Source organism: Oryctolagus cuniculus, chromosome 4 (genome assembly GCF_964237555.1).
Source record: "Oryctolagus cuniculus chromosome 4, mOryCun1.1, whole genome shotgun sequence".
NCBI classification, from domain to species: Eukaryota; Metazoa; Chordata; class Mammalia; order Lagomorpha; family Leporidae; genus Oryctolagus; species Oryctolagus cuniculus.
The window spans coordinates 169,969,059-169,990,615 of record NC_091435.1 but is presented as its reverse complement, the minus strand read 5'-3'; the positions used below and the strand labels follow the sequence as shown (position 1 = coordinate 169,990,615).

The window sequence follows — 21,557 nt, the reverse complement described above, 5'->3', positions numbered from 1 at the left end:
CAGCACACGGAATAAGAGAAAAGATTTGCGGAACATACAACTGATGAATGACTTGTATCCCAGATGATACAAAGAACTCTTAGCATGTATTAATAAGAGACAACCGTATTTTTCAAATGGGCAAAGAATTTTAATAAACTTTCCTTCCAAGAAGATAAACAGATTAAGTAACCACACAAAATGTGTGTTGAACACATGCTCAACATCATTAGTCATTTGGGAAATGCAAACCAAAAGTACAGTGAGATACCACTTCATACCCTTTAGCATGGCAGCAATCAAAAAGACAATAACCAACGCAGTGAGGATGTGCAAAACCCTCATACGCTGCTGATGGAAATATGCTGTCACTTGGGAAACAGTTCAGCAATTCATCAAAAAGTTAAATATAGGATTACCATGTGGCCCATCATTGCTACTCCTAGCTGTGTACCCAAGAGATAGGAAAACATATGTTCTCACAATAACATGGCTATGAATGTTCGTAATAGGCAGCAAGTGGAAACAACTTAAATATCCATCAACTGGTGAACGTATGCTACAAGATGGATTAACCTTGACATCACTGTGAAATAGACACCAGCAGCACATACGAGTACTCATATTACGTGACTGCAGTTATTTGAAAGTGCTAAAATATACAGATCCCAGAATCAGAAAGTAAATATATTATTTCCATTAATTAGAAGAATGGAGACTAGGATATGATTAGGTAATGAAAATGTTCTAGGCCGGCGCCGTGGCTCAATAGGCTAATCCTCCACCTTGCGGCGCCGGCACACCGGGTTCTAGTCCCGGTCGGGGCTCCGGATTCTGTCCCGGTTGCCCCTCTTCCAGGCCAGCTCTCTGCTATGGCCAGGGAGTGCAGTGGAGGATGGCCCAGGTGCTTGGGCCCTGCACCCCATGGGAGACCAGGAAAAGCACCTGGATCCTGGCTCCTGCCATCGGATCAGCCCGGTGCGCTGGCTGCAGCGGCGGCCATTGTGGGGTGAACCAACGGCAAAGGAAGACCTTTCTCTCTCTGTCTCTCTCTCTGTCCACTCTGCCTGTCAAAAATAAAATAAAAATAAAATAAAAAAAAAAGAAAAGAAAATGTTCTAGAATTAGGTAATATTGATGGTTGTAGAATCTTATAAAGATGTTAAAAATACTAAATAGTATAAAAGGGTGGATTTTATGGTACGTGTGAATTATATATTAAGTTTTTGATTGACTTACTTATCTTGGTTCTTTGAGATTTGAATTCATGTTTGTTGCATTACAGAAGGGAAAGATGTCCTCCTTTTTAGTTTTTCTTATCTGGCCAGGTTCACAGTCAGGGGCAGTCAGCCATCATCCTTTGTCTGTTTCCAGGATCACTCTCTTCCTTCACACCACTCCACCCTTCTGGGTCTCATGCAGCTTTCTTTTTTTTTTTTTTTTGGACAGACAGAGTGGACAGCGAGAGAGACAGAGAGACAGAGAGAAAGGTCTTCCTTTTCCGTTGGTTCACCCCACAATGGCCGCTGCGGCCGGCACACCGCGCTGATCCGAAGGCAGGAGCCAGGTACTTCTCCTGGTCTCCCATGGGGTGCAGGGCCCAAGCACTTGGGCCATCCTCCACTGCACTCCCAGGCCACAGCAGAGAGCTGGCCTGGAAGAGGGGCAACCGGGACAGAATCCGGCGCCCTGACCGGGACTAGAACCCGGTGTGCCGGCGCCGCAAGGCGGAGGATTAGCCTAGTGAGCCGCAGCACCGGCCCTCATGCAGCTTTCTTATACAAGTATACCTGGATTCCAGTGTTTCTTACCAGAATAAACTATTATTATATTAATTTATTTGAAAGGCAAAGAGGAAGAGAGGTCTTTCCACTGTTTTCACCCCCGAAATGCCTACAACAGCTAGGACAGGGCCAAGCCCAAGACTGGAGCCTGGAATTCAATCCTGGTCTCCCACATGGAGGGCAGGGATCCAAGTATTTGAGCCATCACATGGCCTCGCAGGTTAGCAGGAAGCTAGATTGGAAGCAGAGCTGGCTCTTGAGCCCAGGGACTCCCAGTGTGCAGTGAATGCATATGCATCAAATGCCGCCCTAGCTTCCCTCTTAGCAACATGTTCTGCAGATGTTTTTGAGGTGCTCTCATGGACATGCATCTGGTGGGCTTTGTTTTCTTTCACCCTGCCTCCCTCCCAAAGGTGTTGTTGGGGAGTCTTTGCATCCTTCAGCCATGAAATGCAGCAACATGTGCATGGACCTTCTGCCAGGGGAAGCTCACTTAAGACACAAGAGTAGGCCGGCGCCGCGGCTCACTAGGCTAATCCTCCACCTGCAGCACCGGCACACCAGGTTCTAGTTCCAGTCAGGGTACCAGATTCTGTCCCGGTTGCCCCTCTTCCAGGTCAGCTCTCTGCTGTGGCCAGGGAGGGCAGTGGAGGATGGTCCAAGTGCTTGGGCCCTGCACCACATGGGAGACCAGGAGAAGCACGTGGCTCTGGGCTTCAGATCAGTGCAGTGCGCAGTCAAAAGTTAGTGGAAAAACAGAATTCAAAGTTTGAGTTTATTTTCATGCAAAACATCTTTTTTTTCATAATACAACATATATGTGTGTGTGTGTGTGTGTGTGTGTGTGTGTGTATTTGACAGGCAGAGTGGACAGTGAGAGAGAGAGAGAGAGAAAGGTCTTTGCCATTGGTTCACCCTCCAATGGCCGCCGCGGCCGGCACACCGCGCTGATCTGATCCGAAGGCAGGAGCCAGGTGCTTCTCCTGGTCTCCCATGAGGTGCAGGGCCCAAGCACCTGGGCCATCCTCCACTGCACTCCCAGGCCACAGCAGAGAGCTGGCCTGGAAGAGGGGCAACCGGGACAGAATCTGGAGCCCCGACCAGGACTAGAACCCAGTGTGCCAGCGCCACAAGGCGGAGGATTAGCCTATTGAGCCATGGCGCCAGCCTACAAATTGTTCTTACTCTAATTTACATTAAACTCAGTGTATTTCTTAAAGCAGTTGCCACTGATTTGTTTCTGCTTTCCCTAAAGTACTGAATCCCTTTGCAGCAGGAATATCATAAATGTTTTTATGATTGCCCTGTAACGTCAATCTGCAGAGGAAGTTTGGTGTAATATGAGACAGTCAATAATTTAATTAAAGAAACCTTGATATATATTTATTCTTAACTGAGTCTTTAGAATTGCTAGAATACATCAAAATAAACAGTTTCAGTGAGGTTATATTGTATATGAGTCAGATTTCAATTGGTTGAGGAACAAGTTGAAAGGTGAATGTTGTTTTTTAAGATGAGAGAAGTTAAATATGTTTATATACTAAGATGGTAATTAGTGGAGAAGGAAAAGCTAGAAGTGCAAGGATGAGAAAGTTAATTCATGGCAGAGTCCTATGGAAGCATGAAGAATGGGATACACAGCGTGTAGTGAGGAGATTAACCTTGGGTGTGGAAGCATCACCGTTTCACTGAGCTATGAGGGAAGGAAATGAAGGACGTGGCAGATTCAGATGTGATGTTTTGGGAGTGTGGGTATTAAGAGCAGTGTGATCAAGAGGTCATTGTGATTTTCTGCCTGAGGATTCAGAGTCAAGATCATTTGTTAAGGGATAGCTTGAGGTTTAGAATAGTCATTGAGTGGGTACAAGAGGTAGGACACGGTTTTAGGCTTCCCACAACTGTGCACACACTGGGGGACTTGCTTGCAGGACTCAGAAGTAGCTGTACTGATGGCCAAAGTTTATTAGAGCAGAAGGATGCACGGCAGAATCAGGAGAGGGAAATGGTTTACTGTGTGGCCTGACAAAGTCCTAAGTGCAGACCCAAGATCTCCCTCCCGAAGGTGGTGTTGGGGAGACTTTGCTTCCTCTAGCAACCAAGTACAGCAACATGTGCACAGGCTCTCTGCCTAGGGAAGCTCACTTACAACACAGCAGGGCTAGGGAATGCAGCCCTCTGCTTGTACATGCAATACAATTACCAAAATTCCAGGAGAAAAAAAAGTAAGTGTTCACCATAAACCACACTGCAAGAACAGTTTAGGCAAAATGATGTAGCAGAATTCAGTGTCATTGCCCCTCCACACACACAGACTTAAAATAACCTTACCATTTACAAAGGAAACATCCAAAACTAAATTACTGGATGCCACCCCCAGAGGCAAGCTTTTAAAGAACAACATCAATCCCTTTTTTTTTTTTTTTAAAAGACATTTATTTGAAAGGTAGACTGACAGGAAGACACACACACACACACTGGTGGGGGGTGGATAGAGAGATCTTCCATCTGTTGCTTCACTCCCCTAATGGGGCTTGTCAAGGCCAAAGCCAGGAGCCTGGAACTTCATCCTGGCCCACCCCATGAGTGGAAGGGGCCCAAGTACTCGGGCATCATCTGTTGCTTTCCCACGCATGTTAGGAGGGAGCCGGATCAGAAGCAGCAGCTTAACTTGCTGCACTACGGGGCTGGCCCCATCCTGCTGTGAAGACTGTCCAGCACTGGTACTAAAGATCAAGTCGAATAGTTATCCCAGTTTCTAGTAAAGCCAGTATGTGTGACTTCATAGTTGCGTACTTTTGTCTATCGGAACACCTTGAGTAGTAGAGTTATTTATCCAGATGTGGAGTTGTATAAAGGATGAAGTGTTAAAGGATGGGGATGGAAAAGCAAAATGGATAATTAGAAGGCTATGATGTGGAATTTGTGGGTGCACTGTAGGCTAGGGAGGACAACAGGCAGGACTGAGGAATATCTGGAAGGAACTCAGCAGGAAAGCATGGGAGTCACCTGGTGATGGCAGAGGTCCAAGTGTGGGACATGGATCTTATTAACGTTTCTCGCTCCACACTATTGAAAAGTCAGACTTATTACTGATTAAAAAAAAAAGTCTCTACTTAACCTTTTAGGTATCAGTCTATCTCATAGAAGAACCTCATCTTGTTTAATCTCATGTTTCAGATGAAAACAAGCATGATATTTATGTCTGCTTTAGGTTCTGTCTTCTTTAAAACAATGTTTTCCAGGGATTATAACATCATGTTTTCTAATATACTAAGTTTTCCTCTGTTCTTTGCTTGCTCTTTCATCAAAGAGGATACTTCCGACAAGATGGATGGTAAGAACTTCCCTTTCTAATTCTTTAAAATTTTTATGGCTCTTGAATTCTGTAGCATATCCTTGTTCATTCTTCTCTTAATTTCTCAAAGCATATTGTTTGTTTAGCAATAATCTTAATATGAAAATGACTACATAATTTCCTGATTAGATATTGGTTAGGCTTATTATATTCTTAGATTTCCTGATCTACTCGAATAGTAGCTTACTGTTTTTGTTGTGAGTTAAACCAGTTATCTTAAACATCTCTACCTGATCTCTTAGAAGTATGCCTCTGAATATGTGCTCAGTTTGTTACTTAGATCTTCCCCTAAAATTGGATTCAGAAGAATGGAAAGGAATCTCATATATCATTTGATTCAACCCTTTAGTTTCCTAACTCTGATCCAGAATTTGAATAATGACATTTCACAGATTCATATGATTGTTTATAAAAATCAAATGCATGTTACAGAAACTGTCTTTTTAAGGGTGAATTTTTTAACTGACATCAAAATTGAACTTTAAGCTTTACATTTTTAATTTCAATATTCAGTATTTCAAAATAAAATTTTATCTGTTATCAGTAACATCTCTGTGATATTTTTTGTCTGAAACAGTAAGCAGCAAGCATAGTATCTGCACTTTCCCTTTCATCTGGTGCCATAATGTTATATAGGAGCTTGAGCTTTTTTTTTTTCTTTTTATTTATTTGAATGGCAGATTTACAGGGTGGGAAGTGGAGAGGATGAGGGGAGAGGGAGAAAGAGAAAAAGAATCTTGCATCTGCTGGTTTACTCAGTAAATGGCCATGACAGCCGGGCCAGGCCAGGTGGAAGCCAGGAGCCTGGAACTCAGACCAGCACTCGTGGGATTCAGGTGGCTCTTAACTTGCTGCAACACAACCTCAGCCTTTTCAGAGACCTTGTGATAAGGTACTAAATCTGTAAATCACATTCTGAGATCTGGGAAACTGCTGATTCTGTATATTTTTGTTAGCTATTACCTATACTCCAAAAATTGATCTTAAATATCTTCTATTTTAATGAAATGAAACATTTAATCTTTTTTTGGATATAGGAGTGTGAATTATGTTAGTCTGTGCATTAGTGTATTTCATAAATGAAAAAGTATTGAATGAAATGGCAGTATTAAGATGGTTTTTGTAACTCAGACCCTTTGCTATCCCTTCTAATACTGATATCCTGAAACTGGTTAAAAAAAAAAAAAAGATAAATATTTTCTTGCTTGGGTCAAAAACATCCGGCTCTATGAGGAATCAGCTGTGCTACATGATCTGTTATGCTCACTGATTCCTTTTTCTTTTTAAAGATTTATTTATTTATTTGAAAAAGTTACACGGAGAGAGGAGAGGCAGAGAGAGAGAGAGAGAGAGGTCTTCCATCCGCTGGTTCACTCCCCAGTTGGCCGCAATGGCCAGAGGTGCGCCCATCCGAAGCCAGGAGCCTGGTGCTTCTTCCAGGTCTCCCATGTGGGTGCAGGGGCCCAAGCACTTTGGCCATCTTCCACTGCTTTCCCAGGCTATCAGCAGGGAGGTAGATTGGAAGTGAAGCAGCTGGAACTTGAACCAGAGCCCACATGGAATGCTGGCCCTGCAGGTTGTGATTTACCCACCACGCCACAGCGCTGGCCCCTCACTGATTCTTAATCCTGCATTAAAGAAAATACAGAGACATGGATACTGTTGCCCTTTATTAGTAGCAAGGTGTGATATTAGTACAGGGTCTTTGTTTTGTTTTGTTTTGTTTGAGTGACAGAAAAGGAGATAGAGATACTCAGTTCTCTGGTTCATTCCCCAAATGCCTTCAAGAGCTAGGATTGAGTCAGGCCAAAGCCAGGAGCCAGGAACTCAATTCACATCTCCCATGTGGGTGACAGCAACCCAACAACTTCAGCGATCACCCGCAGGATGAGGTAACACGTTAGCAGGAAGCTGAAATAGGATGGAATGGGGACTTGGGTGCAGGCACTCCAGTGTGGAGTGTAGGACGTCCCACATGGGGTCTAACCGCTGTGCCAGTGCCTACCCACCCGTGGACTACCTTTTAAAAATGCACGAAAGTATTTCTACTCTGCAAAGGGCTATACATTTTTAGTTTGCAAAGCACGGTAAATACAGAGTTGAATTTTTCTTGAGTGACTAATTTCTGTTACATTTTTCATCATTTCAAATTTTAAGATTAAAATATAGCAGTAAAAGTGTTCACTATAGGATATTGTCATTTTCAGTTGTCTCGTTTTAACTGGGTTGTGTGTGCTATGAATCATCAGGTTACCTCGATTTTCATCTTCTCAGAATAAACCTTTTTGAAGTTAATTCAAGGCTGTCAGACTATGAATTATTTTTTATTTTCACCTGTTCCTTTTAGTCTGGAGTGGGAGTTGTGAGATAGTTTTTAACTTCAGCCCTGGCAGAATTTGTTGAAATACTGTTTTATTTCTCTTATTTAGGAACAGCATCTGAAGATGGTAAGAATGTACATTTTGTTAGTAATACAATTACATTTATGTTACTGTTTTCATTGGTAGAAATTAAATATTAAAACTAAAACCAACTAATTTTTTTGCAAACTTTTATAGTTTACCAGCTGGGTGCTTCTGCATTTCATATTTGGTTGTATCCATTATGTGTATGAATTCTTTTAATTGTTAAACCATAAGTTTTGCTTTGTATCTTGAATCATCTCATGTTGGAAAAACAATTGCTTTCTTAGTAATATTTAGTACAAAGTTAATAATTTCATTTTTTCTGGTAATGCTTTGCTTTTATTTTTTGTGTTTTTATTTTCTAATTAATGCCAGTTCATTTATGCTTTGTGGCAACATACATCATCACTTTATCACTGGACTTTAAACACTGGTGGACTTCAAATGTTTGTCTGCTTTTCTATGTATCTTTAGTTAGGATTCAGTGACTAGACCATTCAAACTGAATGTGAGATTACAGGAGACTACTTACATATGTTTTTACTGAACCAGTTCACGTCAGAAATAATTACTTATTGCTCTTGAATTTGTAGAAAGGAAAAGAATTCAGTTTTTACATTTATCATACCTATCAGCTCTTTTTTAAACAAGTTGTCTTTTTAAATCCTCTGATTTGAAGCACATTTTTCCTGGTCTGAATTTTACATGAATGACATTTTCTTATGGTATAAAACCAAGTAGATTTAACCATGGTTTTTTTGGACTCATATTTACTCTGACATATTTTAACTAGGTTAATATTTTAAGTTTTATGTCAGAGAACTCTATAAAAATATGATTTCTGGTAAGTGGCATTGTAATTTAAAATATTTGTTAGACTGTGGATAAATTCTTCATTTCCAAAATAATAATTTGATCTTTTGGGTTTCCTTCTAAGTCAAGAAAACATGGTGTGTCTTACTTAAAATAGACTCTGTAAGAGGGTCAGAGTTCTGAACTAACGGCTCTGTAGGGTTCTTGCTAGGATATTAGGAGTCCATCAAGTATATTTCTGTTTTTGCTTCTGTTTACATTGTAGTTCTCAACAATTCTTTTCTTTCCTCAATTCTTAATTTTTAAGTTTCTTCATTATTTTTTGTCCTGTTTAATTTGACCATTTCAAAACTAGCCCTACAATTTGTATGCCCTTCAAATTGTACCTTTTAACTAAAAAGAATTCTGAGCCTTTCTGTATGAGTATGTTTGGTATTGGTTCTGAATACTGAAATACCTGCTAGTGGTATATTCCATCATAGCTTGTCACTAATGATGGCCGCTTACACAAGCACTTTGATCTACATCTCCTTTGGTTCAAGAACTCTAGGAATAGAGTGAGGATATTGTCTGAGTTTGTGGAGGGGACTGGGCAGTGGTAGAGAAGAAAGGAATGTAGCTGGGAGAGAAGGCAGGAAACACATTGAGGGAAATGTCCACCTGATAGGTATTTCCTCAGGTCATTTCACAAATGAAATTGGCTGGAAGAAGACAGCAGTAAACACGCCTGTGTATCTGTAGTGATCTGATACAAAAAGATTAAGTGTTGTGCTTAATAGTAGCTTTCCTGAAGTCCCTTTAGAAGTACATTTTCAGTCAAAAGGATTATTTGAGTTGTTGTTTCTAAGATTAGTGTTATAGTCAAAACCACAGGTTAGATTTAAAAATAAGTGATGTACCTGTGTCATTACCTTTATTATAAGTACTAAACTAGTAATAGCAAACTAAGAATGAAATGTTTCAGTTTGACGTTATTTTTTATATTCTTTTTATCATTTTTTACTTTATTTTTATACTTGAAAGAAAAGTAGCTTACAGGATCACACATAAAAACCAATATGTATTTTTTAAGTTTTAAGAAAAATATAACCTGTACCTGACTGTTATTACAGAATTTAAAAATATCTTACAAACTTAAATATTATAGAAAAATGTCTTTATTTATCTAAGTATTTTCTTTCTTAGGCCGGGTGAGAGCAAAGCTGTCAGCACCTCTTACTGGCATAGGAAATGCCAAGACGGATTCCAGAGGACGAAGCCGAACGAAGATGGTGTCCCAGTCACAGCGTACGTACTGCTTGTCAGTCCTCCTGTGTTTGCCACTATCTTAGCCCAAGTGTCTTTCTTACATATTACTGTGTTGGGAGATCAACCAGTGGGTAGACAAAGCTAATTCTAAAAAGAAAAGCCACATACTGAGTTCTTGTTCTGCACTTTAGGTTCATCATCACCTGACAAAAATGAAGGTATTTTTTTCCACGTTTGGGGTCAGTTGTTGTGCATGTTTTGAAATTTTATGAGTGGATGTTGTCTTGTCCTTGGTGTGTTATTAGGGCTGCATCATTGGTATCTGCCACGTAGAAAGGAAAACTTCATCTGCTGTACAAACTGCATGGAGATATTTTAAATAGCCAACTCCTTAGCATTTGGGTTTTCACACTCCACTCAGAAACTTGCAAATGTGGAAAATTGTGCCTTTTAGAGGCAAAATCATTTCCATTGTATTAACAGCAAAATGTAGTTGTGTCTTCCTGATGCTGTTCAGGGACAGATATGTGATATCCTCTTACTCTCCCCCCAAATTCATTGGAATATCTTATTTTTGGTTAGCATTTTTGGCAGGTATATAATGATTTATAGTGAGGACACATAAAATGAATAGTTTCGTTGTAGTCTTTGTTAGATTTAGTAGTTAATGTTTTGTTGTTTTATTGGAAGTTGTGTTCCTCAAAAGAGTAGTTAGTAAAAAGCAGTTTTGAGTCCTAGGTAAAATGAATGATCTTTTTAACATGTTTCAGAATATTAACACTATATTTATGACATTAATAATCTAAGATAATTAATTTCCAATGCTTCTTTACCAAGAGCTATTAATTTTTTTTTAAATTAGGAAACTTTTCTAGGGAAGTAATTGTGAGAGTCTGTGTATTTGGCTATTTTTGAAAGAAATATGTCTTCCACTGTTGTTCAGGTGATTTATTAGGCTATGGGTATCCTATTTGTTTTTAACTTGATTTCTGGATCTTGACATGCGCTTGGAGGAGACAGGGTAGTGATTACCCAAATCCTACCTAGCAGATTCTCCTCTTTGAAAAGTCAAAAATCCAGGCAGAGTAACTATGGAACACTTAACATGAGTACGAAAAATAAGCAGAGATACTCAGTAAAATTAGTTTGCAAATTGAGGATTATTTACAATTGGAGTAATCGCAAGCATATTCTAGAAAAGAGATTTTCCCTCAATGACACAGATATGCATCACATTCATCCCTGACCGTGTTTATTTCTAAAGTGACTTCATCTTTAGCAGTATAGTAGAATAGTTGGGAACTTGCTCCTCTGTATGTGCTGCCTAAACCAGCAGTAGCGTCACCTGGAAGCTAGTTGGAAATGCAGAATCTGACATGCCATCACAGAACTATCGATTCTAATCTGTAACAAGATCACCAAGTGATTTGTGTCATGATAGAGTTTGAGAAGTACTGGTTCAGATCATGGCTTAGTCGTACTGCCCAGATCTGAATTCTGGTACTTCTAGGTTTCTTGAAATTGCTGTATTTCTGTATCATACCTGTACAGTAAAGAGGGTGATAATAGCTTCTACCTCAGAGTTATTATGAGGATTAAACGATGTAGTATATTTGATACACTTCAAGCAGTGTCTGACCATAGTAAGCACAGTGTCTGTTAGCCAGTGAAACTGACTTCAGCATTGTGTTCAGGTGTCAGCTGAATCTCACACTGCTTTACCTTGCTGTCCTTCTTGCCCAGGAAACAGAAACAATGATGCAGGTAGAAAATGGAAGCAGAAAGAAAACTAAAGACTGAACAACTTGAAACAATCTCTGGTCTTACTGTGAGACACTAGTTTTCTTTTAAAATAATACTAAGGTGACCTCAGAGTAAACATTCAAAGGACTCTTCTGTTTATGTTAAAGATGTTGTTTGAGACCTCCTGTTCAGGTACATTATAACTACAGATCCCTAGGAAATAGAATAATATTTTATTTGGTTTTCACTTTGAAACTCAACCCACATAATCCAAAGCCACTTCTAAAGTGTGGGAACACAGTGATTGGCTCTTAAGCTCTGTAGGACTTTAAGGTCAGAAGGCTTTCCAACTATAAAATCACTTAAAATTGAACCATATTAGAGGGGTTTTGTTTGCTTGCTTGCTTCTTTATTTGAATGACTATATGTTCCATCCCAAATTGTTTTGTAAAAAAAGGTATTATGTAATTTGTATGCAAGTTTCTTGAAAACATTTCCACAAAAATATTTCTGTGATCTCCATCTTCACTTTGTAATTCACTAGGGTTTGCATGGTCTTTCCATTTTTGTGTTGCTTTTAGAAAAACAAAAGATCTCTTGAATCAAAGCAGGTGCGTTCTGATGCTAACAAAAGTAAATAGAAGCAGACCCAAGGGAGAGACTTCCAGATTTATATTCATTACAGAATCGTGTCCTTTTTTGTTGGTAGTGACTGGTTGTGTACTGATGATCGTACAGCCTGTCAGAAACTCCTATCATTTTTTTCTTTCTGTGTCTTAAAGATGAAATTTGTGGCTATTTCATGTAATTTTTCTTCAGCTATGATATTGTTGTTATTTCTTATGTGTAGTTTTAAATTAAATGTTTAAATTAAGAAAGCTTAAACATTTAATTATTCTGATTTTGGATTGTCAGTAATAGAAAAGCTGAAGAATTTACTTTCGCAGCTTCATTTCATCTGCTTTGTACATGAGTGTCTGATTTCTGTTTATCAGCTGTAAAAACTACTAAATGTACTGCTTTTGTTACAGACGTTGTGCTTTTGGGACTTTTTAAAGTTTGCTTTTTTTGCTTTAGGATTTTTTTTCCCCTGAGAACTGACTAAAGCTTTCTTATTTCCATCTGCCATCCATTTTAAAACTGCTCCTTCCCTCTTCATGGATTATAACCCTTACCCTAATTCTGCCTTTACACTTGTTCAGGATCACAGTCTGCTAATACCATTGGTGGTAAGATTCTATAGACCTTTATGTGTGCATCTATTGTTGATCACCTATTTTCATTACAAGGAATGGGTTCTATTCAGCAGAAGTCCTTACAATATTCCACATTGTATAGTCATAATGGGGCAAAAATTACCAATTGTGAATTTTCTTTGGCCTGCTGGTTTTAGCAAAACTCAGAATTTTTTAAATTAACCAAACTGACCCTATGGATAAAAACATGGAGAAGAAAAAGAGCATTAGTAATATCTTGAAGTGTCATTAAAAGTATAAAATGGTGATTTGAAAACTTCAGACAGTGCAGGAAAGAATAGCTGTCTGATTTCAAGTCTTGCAGATAAGATTGTTTTCTGGTAGCGTGCCATTCCCTGGGTATGTCGTGTCCTTGTCTCATCAACTCTGTGGTTTTCCTAAAGCACATGGTTAGTCTTGGTGGCTCTTTGTTGGGGAAAGAGCCTTGGTATTGTCTTGTAAACATAAATAATTCTAAAATGAGTCACAGGCACTGGAATTATCACACTCTTGTTGGGGTATTAGAGAAGAAAGGGTAATGATTAAAGCAAAACAGACACTACCAACTTTATTCCCAGGGGAGGACATAAGTGACTATGAAGAGTGGGCTTGTATGATTTTAATGAATTCAATAAATCTGGAGGGGGAAGAACAGTTACTCGGCTTCTAGACTGCACGTTTCCCATCTGCTGAATAGACCCACATCGTGAGGAATTTTCTAGTCTCTCCCACCAACATTGCCATTCCCCACATTGATGTTGTTTTAACAGAACACCATACTGTATGTGCTCAATTCATTATTTATACTTTTTACATTGTTGCAAATTGTCCCGTAATATATTCCATTAGCCTATCTTGCATTGTGAGTTTGTGGCATGTTGGGTGTTTGGATGTTTTGGTGTGTATGTTTAGTGTAGACTTGCATGGAGAAAACGGGTGCCTTGTAGGCATTCTTAATATTTTGATGGAGAGAAACTAGAATTAAAGAATCTTCACCTGGAGTCTGGCATTTGGCTTGACAGTTAAGACATTGGTTGGGACACCCAGAGTGCCTGAATTTGAGTCCCATCCTTGTTCCGGATTCCAGCTTCCTGCCAGTGCACACCCTGGGAGGCAGCAGGTGATGGCTTAAGTGATGAGTCACTGCTCTTCATGTGAAAGACCCAGATTGAGTTCCTGGTTCCCAGCTTTGGTCTGGTCACCCTCAGCCTTTGCAGGCATTCAGGGGGAGTGAACCAACAGATGCATCTCCCTCCCTCCCTGCCTCCCTCCCTGCCTCCCTGCCTCCCTGCCTCCCTGCCTCATTCCCTTCCTCCCTCCCTCCCTCCCTCCATTCCTTCCTCCCTGCCTGCCTTCCTCCCTCCCTCCCTCCCTTACTCCCTTCCTCCCTTCCTTCCTTCCTCCCCACCTCCCTCCTTGCCTCCCTCCCTGCCTCCCTTCTTTCTCTTTCTCTCTCTCTCTGCCTCTCTCTCTCTAATAAAGAAAAATAAAAATTTTACTAAAAAGATTCTTCAACTGAAACATGAGGACAGATTCAAATGAATAATGAATTTTAAAGACTTTAAATTTCTCCATAATTTAGAATTCCTTCTACTCAGTAGTAATTGTGAATTTCATTGGAAATTTGCTTTGTTTTAGAATGTTGCTATCAACAATGAAGATAGTTTCATTTTGTGTGTTGATAAAACTTTAGAATTAAACAGGAGTATAAATTACACTCAACAAGACTATGCCAAGAGAACTGTGCCAGAGTTCACAGATCAGCCACCTTTGGGCTATATCCCGTCTGTTAATGTGTTGTTTTGGCCTACCCAAGGCAATCAGGTAGTTTCAAGCTTCATTTTTGAAAAATCCCAAGACCCCGCCAGAATTACCTCAAGGTAGAATGTCTGGAACTGCAAAGTTACTCCCCGTAATCACAGTCTCTTGTCCCATCCCCAGTGTTCCTCCTTTTTTGACTCCCGTGCTTGTCCCCCTTGGCATTTGAGTCCTTAATCTTTCCCTTGTGGGAATGAAGCATAGTTGGGTCATTTTGTTCAGTGTGAGCAGTTAACCCCCTCCGGTAGATGGAAGAAGTATCCATTGAAGGAAGAGGTTTTCTTTCATGACAGTTTATTTAAGGGCAAGTTTAATTTTTCTACAGAGTGCCCATTCAGAGTTAGATTCTACCTGGAGTTATCTAGTCCCATTCCCCCATGCTGTGTACATAAGTGCTTTGATTAACAGAGGATGCATCTCTTTAAAGGTTAATGCATGTGTTTCTAGTTTAAAACCATGTTTCTTAGCTTTTTTAAAAACTCAAGCTCCATTATCTAGCTCCCTGATCGCATTTCCTTACCTTCCAAAACTGAGAATCACTAGTTTGGAAAGGGTCTGGATTCTTTGACACTTGCCCCTTAGTCCTGTTCTATCCTCAGTACTTACATATCCCACAGTATGGCTACCCAAAATACCTTTGCTATTTGAAGGCAGATAACACAAACAAGTTTCTTTTTCATTTGGCCCAATTTTAATCAGTATTGAAAATTTAATTTTGTAAAGTTTAAAAATACACATAGTAACAAGATAATAACTTTTCTGTGCCCACTTGGAGATAGCAGACATGTTTTAAGATAAAGCTAATTAACATAATTATATGTTTAACAAAAAATTATGACAGTAATAGATTCATTAAGGTTTTCTTTTTAAATACAAAGCTTTTCCACTCAGAACAATTTAACTATATTAAATGTATTGCTGAAATAATTATTTCTTTGGAAACCTTTTTTACTAATTGTGTTCCCAAAATCATGGTAGTGTTGTCATTATTAAACAGGGTAACTGTGACCCCCGACACTGAATGTATACTCTCAAGTGATTTATCGTTAGTGCTAGTGTATGTAGTATATTTTTTCCAGATTACAGCTATGTCTAAATCTTCCTCAGCCCATTTCCTTTGAACTTAAAACTTTCCATTTTATCACAATCTTCAGAGATCTGTTTCTTGGGTTTTTATCCTTTCTGCAAGTTTTCTCGGTATTCATGTCTTAACATTTTTCTGTGTGTTTGGTGTTCAGCTGGCAGCCGTTCGGGGTCTCCTGGAAGAGTACTGACCACAACAGCCCTCTCCACTGTGAGCTCTGGTGTTCAGAGAGTCCTGGTCAATTCAGCCCCAGTGCAGAAAAGAAGCAAGATACCGCGAAGCCAGGGCTGTAGCAGAGAGGCGAGTCCATCGAGGCTCTCAGTTGGTAAGATTGTGTTGTGTCAGACTTGCAATCTTTTTATTTCTTTTGTATTTCAAATTCTTGCTAATATTTAAGCACTTATAATTTAGAGGAAAGCAACTTAAAAATTCATGGAGAATTGAAATGTAGGTTTTGAGTTGATTAAGTGTCTTATCTTGAAAATATAATTTACAGGAACTTTGAAAAATGTAGCTAAGGTTGGGCAGATGCCCACCTAGCAGTTAAGACATCTGTGTTCTGTATCACATGGCCTGGGGTCAGTGACTGCCTCCAGCTTCCTGCTAATGCAGAGCCTATGAGGCATTCATGTTGGCTGAAGTGATTGAGTGTGTTCCTGCCACCCATGTGGGAGACTGGACCGAGTTCCTGGCTCCTGGTTTTGGCCTGGACGGTTCTAGCCACTGCAGGCATTGGGAGAGTAAGCACTCTGTGTGTGTGTGTGTGTGTGTGTGTCTGTCTGTCTGTCTGTCTGTCTCTATGTCACTCATTCTTTGTCTCAGATAAATGTAAATAAAAAATATATATAGTATTTTAAAGCACAGTATTACTATAGAATTTTACATATGTATTGGCTGCTTGTATGGGACATTTTCATTGTAGGTCAGCCCTATTCAAACAATAGTAAATGTCTATTTTCTCTGATGACTGTTTCAGTAAACAGAAATTATAACTGAAGCCAGTTTAAACAATAAAAGAATATATTAGCTCTTTTAACTGGAAAGTTTAGAGATTATGTGATCTTCAAGGTTGGTTGATTGACATTGCTGTCTTGGACCCAGATTCTCTGTTTCCCCTTCCTCCCTCCCTCTTTTGCTGTAGCAGTCATGGTGCTGACTTTGTCCTTAGGATAGCTTAGCCTTGGTCTGTCATTCCCAGAGCAGAAATCCTCTAGTTACTGCAACTTCGTTTTCAGCATTTGGTTTTTTGTTTTTTTTTTTTTGTTTTTTTTTTTTTGTTTTTTTACAGGCAGAGTGGACAGTGAGAGAGACAGAGAGAAAGGTCTTCCTTTTGCCGTTGGTTCACCTCCCAATGGCCGCCGCAGCCAGCGCGCTGCAGCCGGCGCACGCGCTGATCCGATGGCAGGAGCCAGGTACTTCTCCTGGTCTCCCATGGGGTGCAGGGCCCAAGCACTTGGGCCATCCTCCACTGCACTCCCGGGCCACAGCAGAGAGCTGGCCTGGAAGAGGGGCAACCGGGACAGAATCCGGCGCCCCGGCCGGGACTAGAACCCAGTGTGCCGGCGCCGCAAGGCGGAGGATTAGCCTAGTGAGCCGTGGCGCCGGCCAGCATTTGTTTCTCATAGCACACCTGTGTGACTGTACAGATTATTCTATTTCAATTTTTTTTTTCTGGTTTTGTCTATCAATCAGTATCTCAGCTCCATACATTTCCCTTTATCTTCTACTCTCTTAAAGTCATCAGTTTTATTTTTCATTATTAAAGTTTACACGTGTGTTCTCATGAGCATCTACAAGCATACATTGACTTTAAAAGTGGAAAAGCTATAGATAACATTTGCTGTGTTATGAGGTAAATAAATGTTGTTTGCTGCCAAGACACATGGTATGCCAAAACCTCATTTCTTCCCAGGGTGTTAGGGGCACTTCAAGGAGAATGTTCCTGTTTTAAAGGGTTCTCTTTCCATTTAGTCCTACTGGCTGCTTACAAGTACGGAACATTTTAGTATGCTTTGTATTTGGGAAGTGACTATCTTAATATAATTTTTTCAAGTTTACATATATATTTAGTAGTTGGTAAAATAATAATGTACTCTTTTAATGTCCCCGATGTTGCTGTCTCTCAGTATTACTAACCACTGTATGAAGTTCATTATCTGCTGGAAACTTCACAGTGCACTGAATTGATGGCTGGCTGGGGATCTTACTCTGTTAGCATCTTGAGATCTCCAGTTTCTCCTTTCTTGGATTGAGTAATCTTTTCTGGATCCTGTTTTTTTCTTAATTTGCTCACACACATCCTCAGATTCCTTGGAAACTGTGTGTAACAGTCAAGTTTTGTGGGGCCAGTGCCATGACTCACTTGGTTAATCCTCCACCTGTGGCGCTGGCATCCCGTATGTGTGCAGGGTTCTAGTCCCGGTTGCTCCTCTTCAAGGCCAGCTCTCTGCTGTGGCCCAGGAAGGCAGTGGAGGATGGCCCAAGTGCTTGGGCCCCTGCACCAGCATGAAAGACCAGGGAGAAGCACCTGGCTGCTGGCTTCAGATTTGTGTAGCTGCAGCCGAAGCAGCCATTTGAGGGGTGAACCAACGGAGGGAGGACCTTTCTGTCTGTCTCTCTCTCACTGTCTAACTCTGTCAAAAAAAAAAAAAAAAAAAAAGTCGCTTTGTTTGTCCAGGAATGTCTTTATTCAGTAGGTCTCACAAATTTCTTTCTGGCCTGAATAATTTGAATTAACATCCTTTCTAACAGTTTCACTAAAGTTGTGCCTGAATTTGACGCTAAAGTCTAAAGTTTGCATCTAAGCTGGTTCACTTGTTTTTGTTTCCAGACATTTCTCTACTCCACTTCTAGTCATATTCACTCCTAGGTTTTCTGTCATTTGTTTAGTTATTTCTGTGTTTATTTGTGAGGAGGGAGAAAAGCAATGAAATTTGAAAGTGTTAACTCATTTTTTCCTTTTTTATCTTGAACTAAACATGTAAAAATGTACATTGTACTTTAGATTAATATTTGATGTATATACATTTTTTTTAAAAAAATAAGATTTTGAGAGCAAGCATTGTGGCACAGCAGGTAAAGCTGGTGCTTAACATCCCATATCGAGGTGCCAGTTTGAGTCCCAGGTACTCCACTTCCTATCCAGCTCCATGCTAAAATGCGTGAGAGGCAGCAGATGATGGCTCAAGAACTTGGGTTCCTGCCACCCATGTGAAAGACCCCAACAGAGTTCTTGGCTTCTGACTTTGGCCTGGCCCAGCCCTGGCTGTTGTAGCCATTTGGGGAGAGAACCAGTGGATGGTAGATGCCTCTCTTATATCTTACTCTTTCTCTGTCATTCTGCCTTTCAAATTAATTAGTTAATTAATTAATCTCTTTTTTGTGATTTTTTGTTTGTTTAATTTATTTGAAAAAGTTGCAGTGAGAGAGGGAGAGTCAGATCTTCTGTTAAATGGTTCACTCCCTAGTTGGCTGCAACTGCTGGGACTGAGCCAAGCCGAAACCGGGAGGCTGGAGCGTCCTCTGGGTCTCCCACATGGGTAGCAGAGGCCTAGGCCTGTGGTCCATCTTCTACTGCTTTTCCCAGGCCATTAGCAGGAAGCTGGATCAGAAGTGGAACGGCAGGGACATGAACCAGTGGCCGTATGGGATGCTAGTTTCACAGATGGCAATTTTACCCACTATACCACAATGCTGGCCCCCAATAAATAAATCTCTTAAAAAAATAAGACTTTGACCTAAAATACCAAAAATGATAAATGTGTAGTTCAGTCAACATCCTCTACTGTGCAATATTTCAAATCTTCTTTTTAATTTAGACCTTTTTATTTTGGTAAAGCATTGTTTTACCCTCTAGTCTCATACAAACCAGAGAACCGTATTCAACAAATTTAACTGTATTCTTGATCATGCTTTTTATCAAGAGTAATTTCTTCTGAACCGTAGGAAAACATAAGTTATTGATCAGTTTTTAAGAAAGAAAAACAAAATCAAATTTTTAAAAATGCAAACTGTCTTCTGTTTTCTCCCTGATATGCTGTCACCAATTCACACCAGCCCGGAGTAGTCGTATTCCTCGACCAAGTGTGAGTCAGGGGTGCAGCCGGGAAGCAAGTCGGGAGAGCAGCCGGGACACAAGTCCTGTTCGCTCTTTCCAGCCCCTGGGTAAGTATTTGGGCAGAGTGAGATAGATGCATTTCCTACAACCTGCTAGCCTCAGTGTACCTGGGCTTTTGCTTTCTTCATTGACTAAGGCTTTGCCCTTTCTCTTTTCTGTTATTTTAAGAGTAAGAAAGAAATTATTTGGTAAATATCTTTGACTTGAAATGTGCAGATTAAGCATAGTTTCAACAAATTGCTGTCATAATCAAGTAAATGTCACACAGATTTAAATTTGAGAGTAAGGAATTCAAGGTTTTTCTGGGCAAGTAAACCAAATAGATACTCTTATCTTTTTCAGAAGAAATATTGACCTTTTAACTTAGATCACTTGTGTTACTTGATGGCATGCTACAAAACAATATGTGATCTGCTAATTATCAGTGTGAATGATTTTTATAGTATCTTATAGTTTAAAGGTCATTTCCTGTGTGTTAGCTCCTGTCATGTCACTGCAATAAAACTTACTCATCCCTGATTACCTCGATAGAGATTATATTATAACCTTAATTTATAACCTTGTTTCTTAATTATAAAAATACCAAATGATTTTTAAACCTTTTATAGTTTTTAGAAAGTTGGTGAGATGTAATTTTTTTTGTTGAGAACCTTTAGAATTTCTATGATTCTTTAGCATTTTAACTGGTACTTCTCTGTACCCAATACAGATACTTTTCCTTGGAACATGTGGTTTTTATACATGCTTAGAGAGTTGTTCTGCAGACTGTAGAATATGTGTGGGTGTGCAGATACACACACACAAGTACATTGTGCATTCTCATGCATACTTGTTTAAAGAAACAGAATAAATTCTCCATTTCTATCATGCATGGCACCTTGAGGAGCTGACGGAAGTGGAGAGGAGGTGTAAAACTTTAAGACTGTACATTTTGCAACAGGTATTGTGCAACCGTGGGTTAAGCCACCACTTGTGATAGTGGATCACATCAGAGTGCCAGTTCTGATCCTGGCTGCTCCACTTCTGATCCAGCTCCCTGATAATGTGGGTGGGAAAGCAATAGAAGATGTCTCAAGTACTTGAGCCCCTGCCACCCATGTGGGAGACCCAGATGGAGTTCCAGGCTCCTGGCTTTGGCTAAGGCCAGGTCTGGCTATTACAGCCATTTGGAGAGTGAATCAGCAGATGGAAGATCAATTGATTCTATCTCCCTACCAGTGCCTACCCCCCCCCCCCTTTCAAGTAAAAGTGAATCTTCAAAGGAAAAGGTCCATACATTCTGGGGTCTGACAGCTTGGGTTCGTACCTCAGCTCTGTGACCAAGAACGATAACAGTACGTAACTCTTGGGATTGTTTTGAAGACCCTAAGTGAGAAAACACGTGAAAAGACCCCTTAGAGCAGTGGCTCGCACCCAGGCACCCAGTGACCAGTCATCTGTCTTGGTCACTGTGGGTGTCGTTGCTGCCTTCTCCACCACTGCTGCTGCCACTGCCCCCCTTCCCCTGGAGCCCTAATTGCTCAGTTTCACTGCAGTGTAGTGGCTAGCAGCCGGGTTTTAGTGGTATAACACCTGCGTTTACATAATCCTCAAACAGTGCTGCAGAGTTGCTAGAAAACCTGTCCGGAAAAACCAGAACATGTTCTGTACCTTTTAAGCCTATACAGTAGTCAGAGATGGGAGGAAATTTATAATTCACTACCAGATGCTTAAAATGTAAATACTAATATCCCAGTATTTAAAGAGAGGTATTATCTAGCCATTAGTTTTCTAGATTCACTCCTTTGACAATTTAAATCGATCCTGTTTTGATGGGCATTGTGTCACAGCGGTTAGTGTGCCACTTGGGATGCCAGCATCCCTGTTAGAATGCCTAGAATCAAGTCCACCTGCACTTCCCATCCAGCTTCCTGCCAGTGCACCTGGGAGGCAGCCGATGATGGCCCAAGTACATGGGAGACCTGGATGGAATTCCT

General features: G+C 40.3%; 1 protein-coding gene across 50 annotated transcripts in view; it reads left to right on the top strand.

The window, feature by feature from the left end:
- The window catches only part of CLASP2 (cytoplasmic linker associated protein 2), a 209,664-nt gene that overhangs the window by 122,927 nt on the left and 65,180 nt on the right, over positions 1-21,557 (top strand). For 23 of the 50 annotated variants that reach the window (XM_051818557.2, XM_051818571.2, XM_051818562.2 and 20 more), the window contains 5 exons: positions 5,074-5,097; positions 7,548-7,565; positions 9,522-9,623; positions 15,619-15,789; positions 19,521-19,628. In XM_051818557.2, coding sequence (XP_051674517.1) covers positions 5,074-5,097; positions 7,548-7,565; positions 9,522-9,623; positions 15,619-15,789; positions 19,521-19,628 — 423 coding nt within the window. Of the gene's footprint in view, positions 1-5,073; positions 5,098-7,547; positions 7,566-9,521; positions 9,624-9,775; positions 9,803-12,529; positions 12,557-15,618; positions 15,790-19,520; positions 19,629-21,557 lie in introns of all 50 variants that reach the window. The other 27 variants (XM_051818590.2, XM_051818548.2, XM_051818550.2 and 24 more) reach the window with 6 other exon arrangements.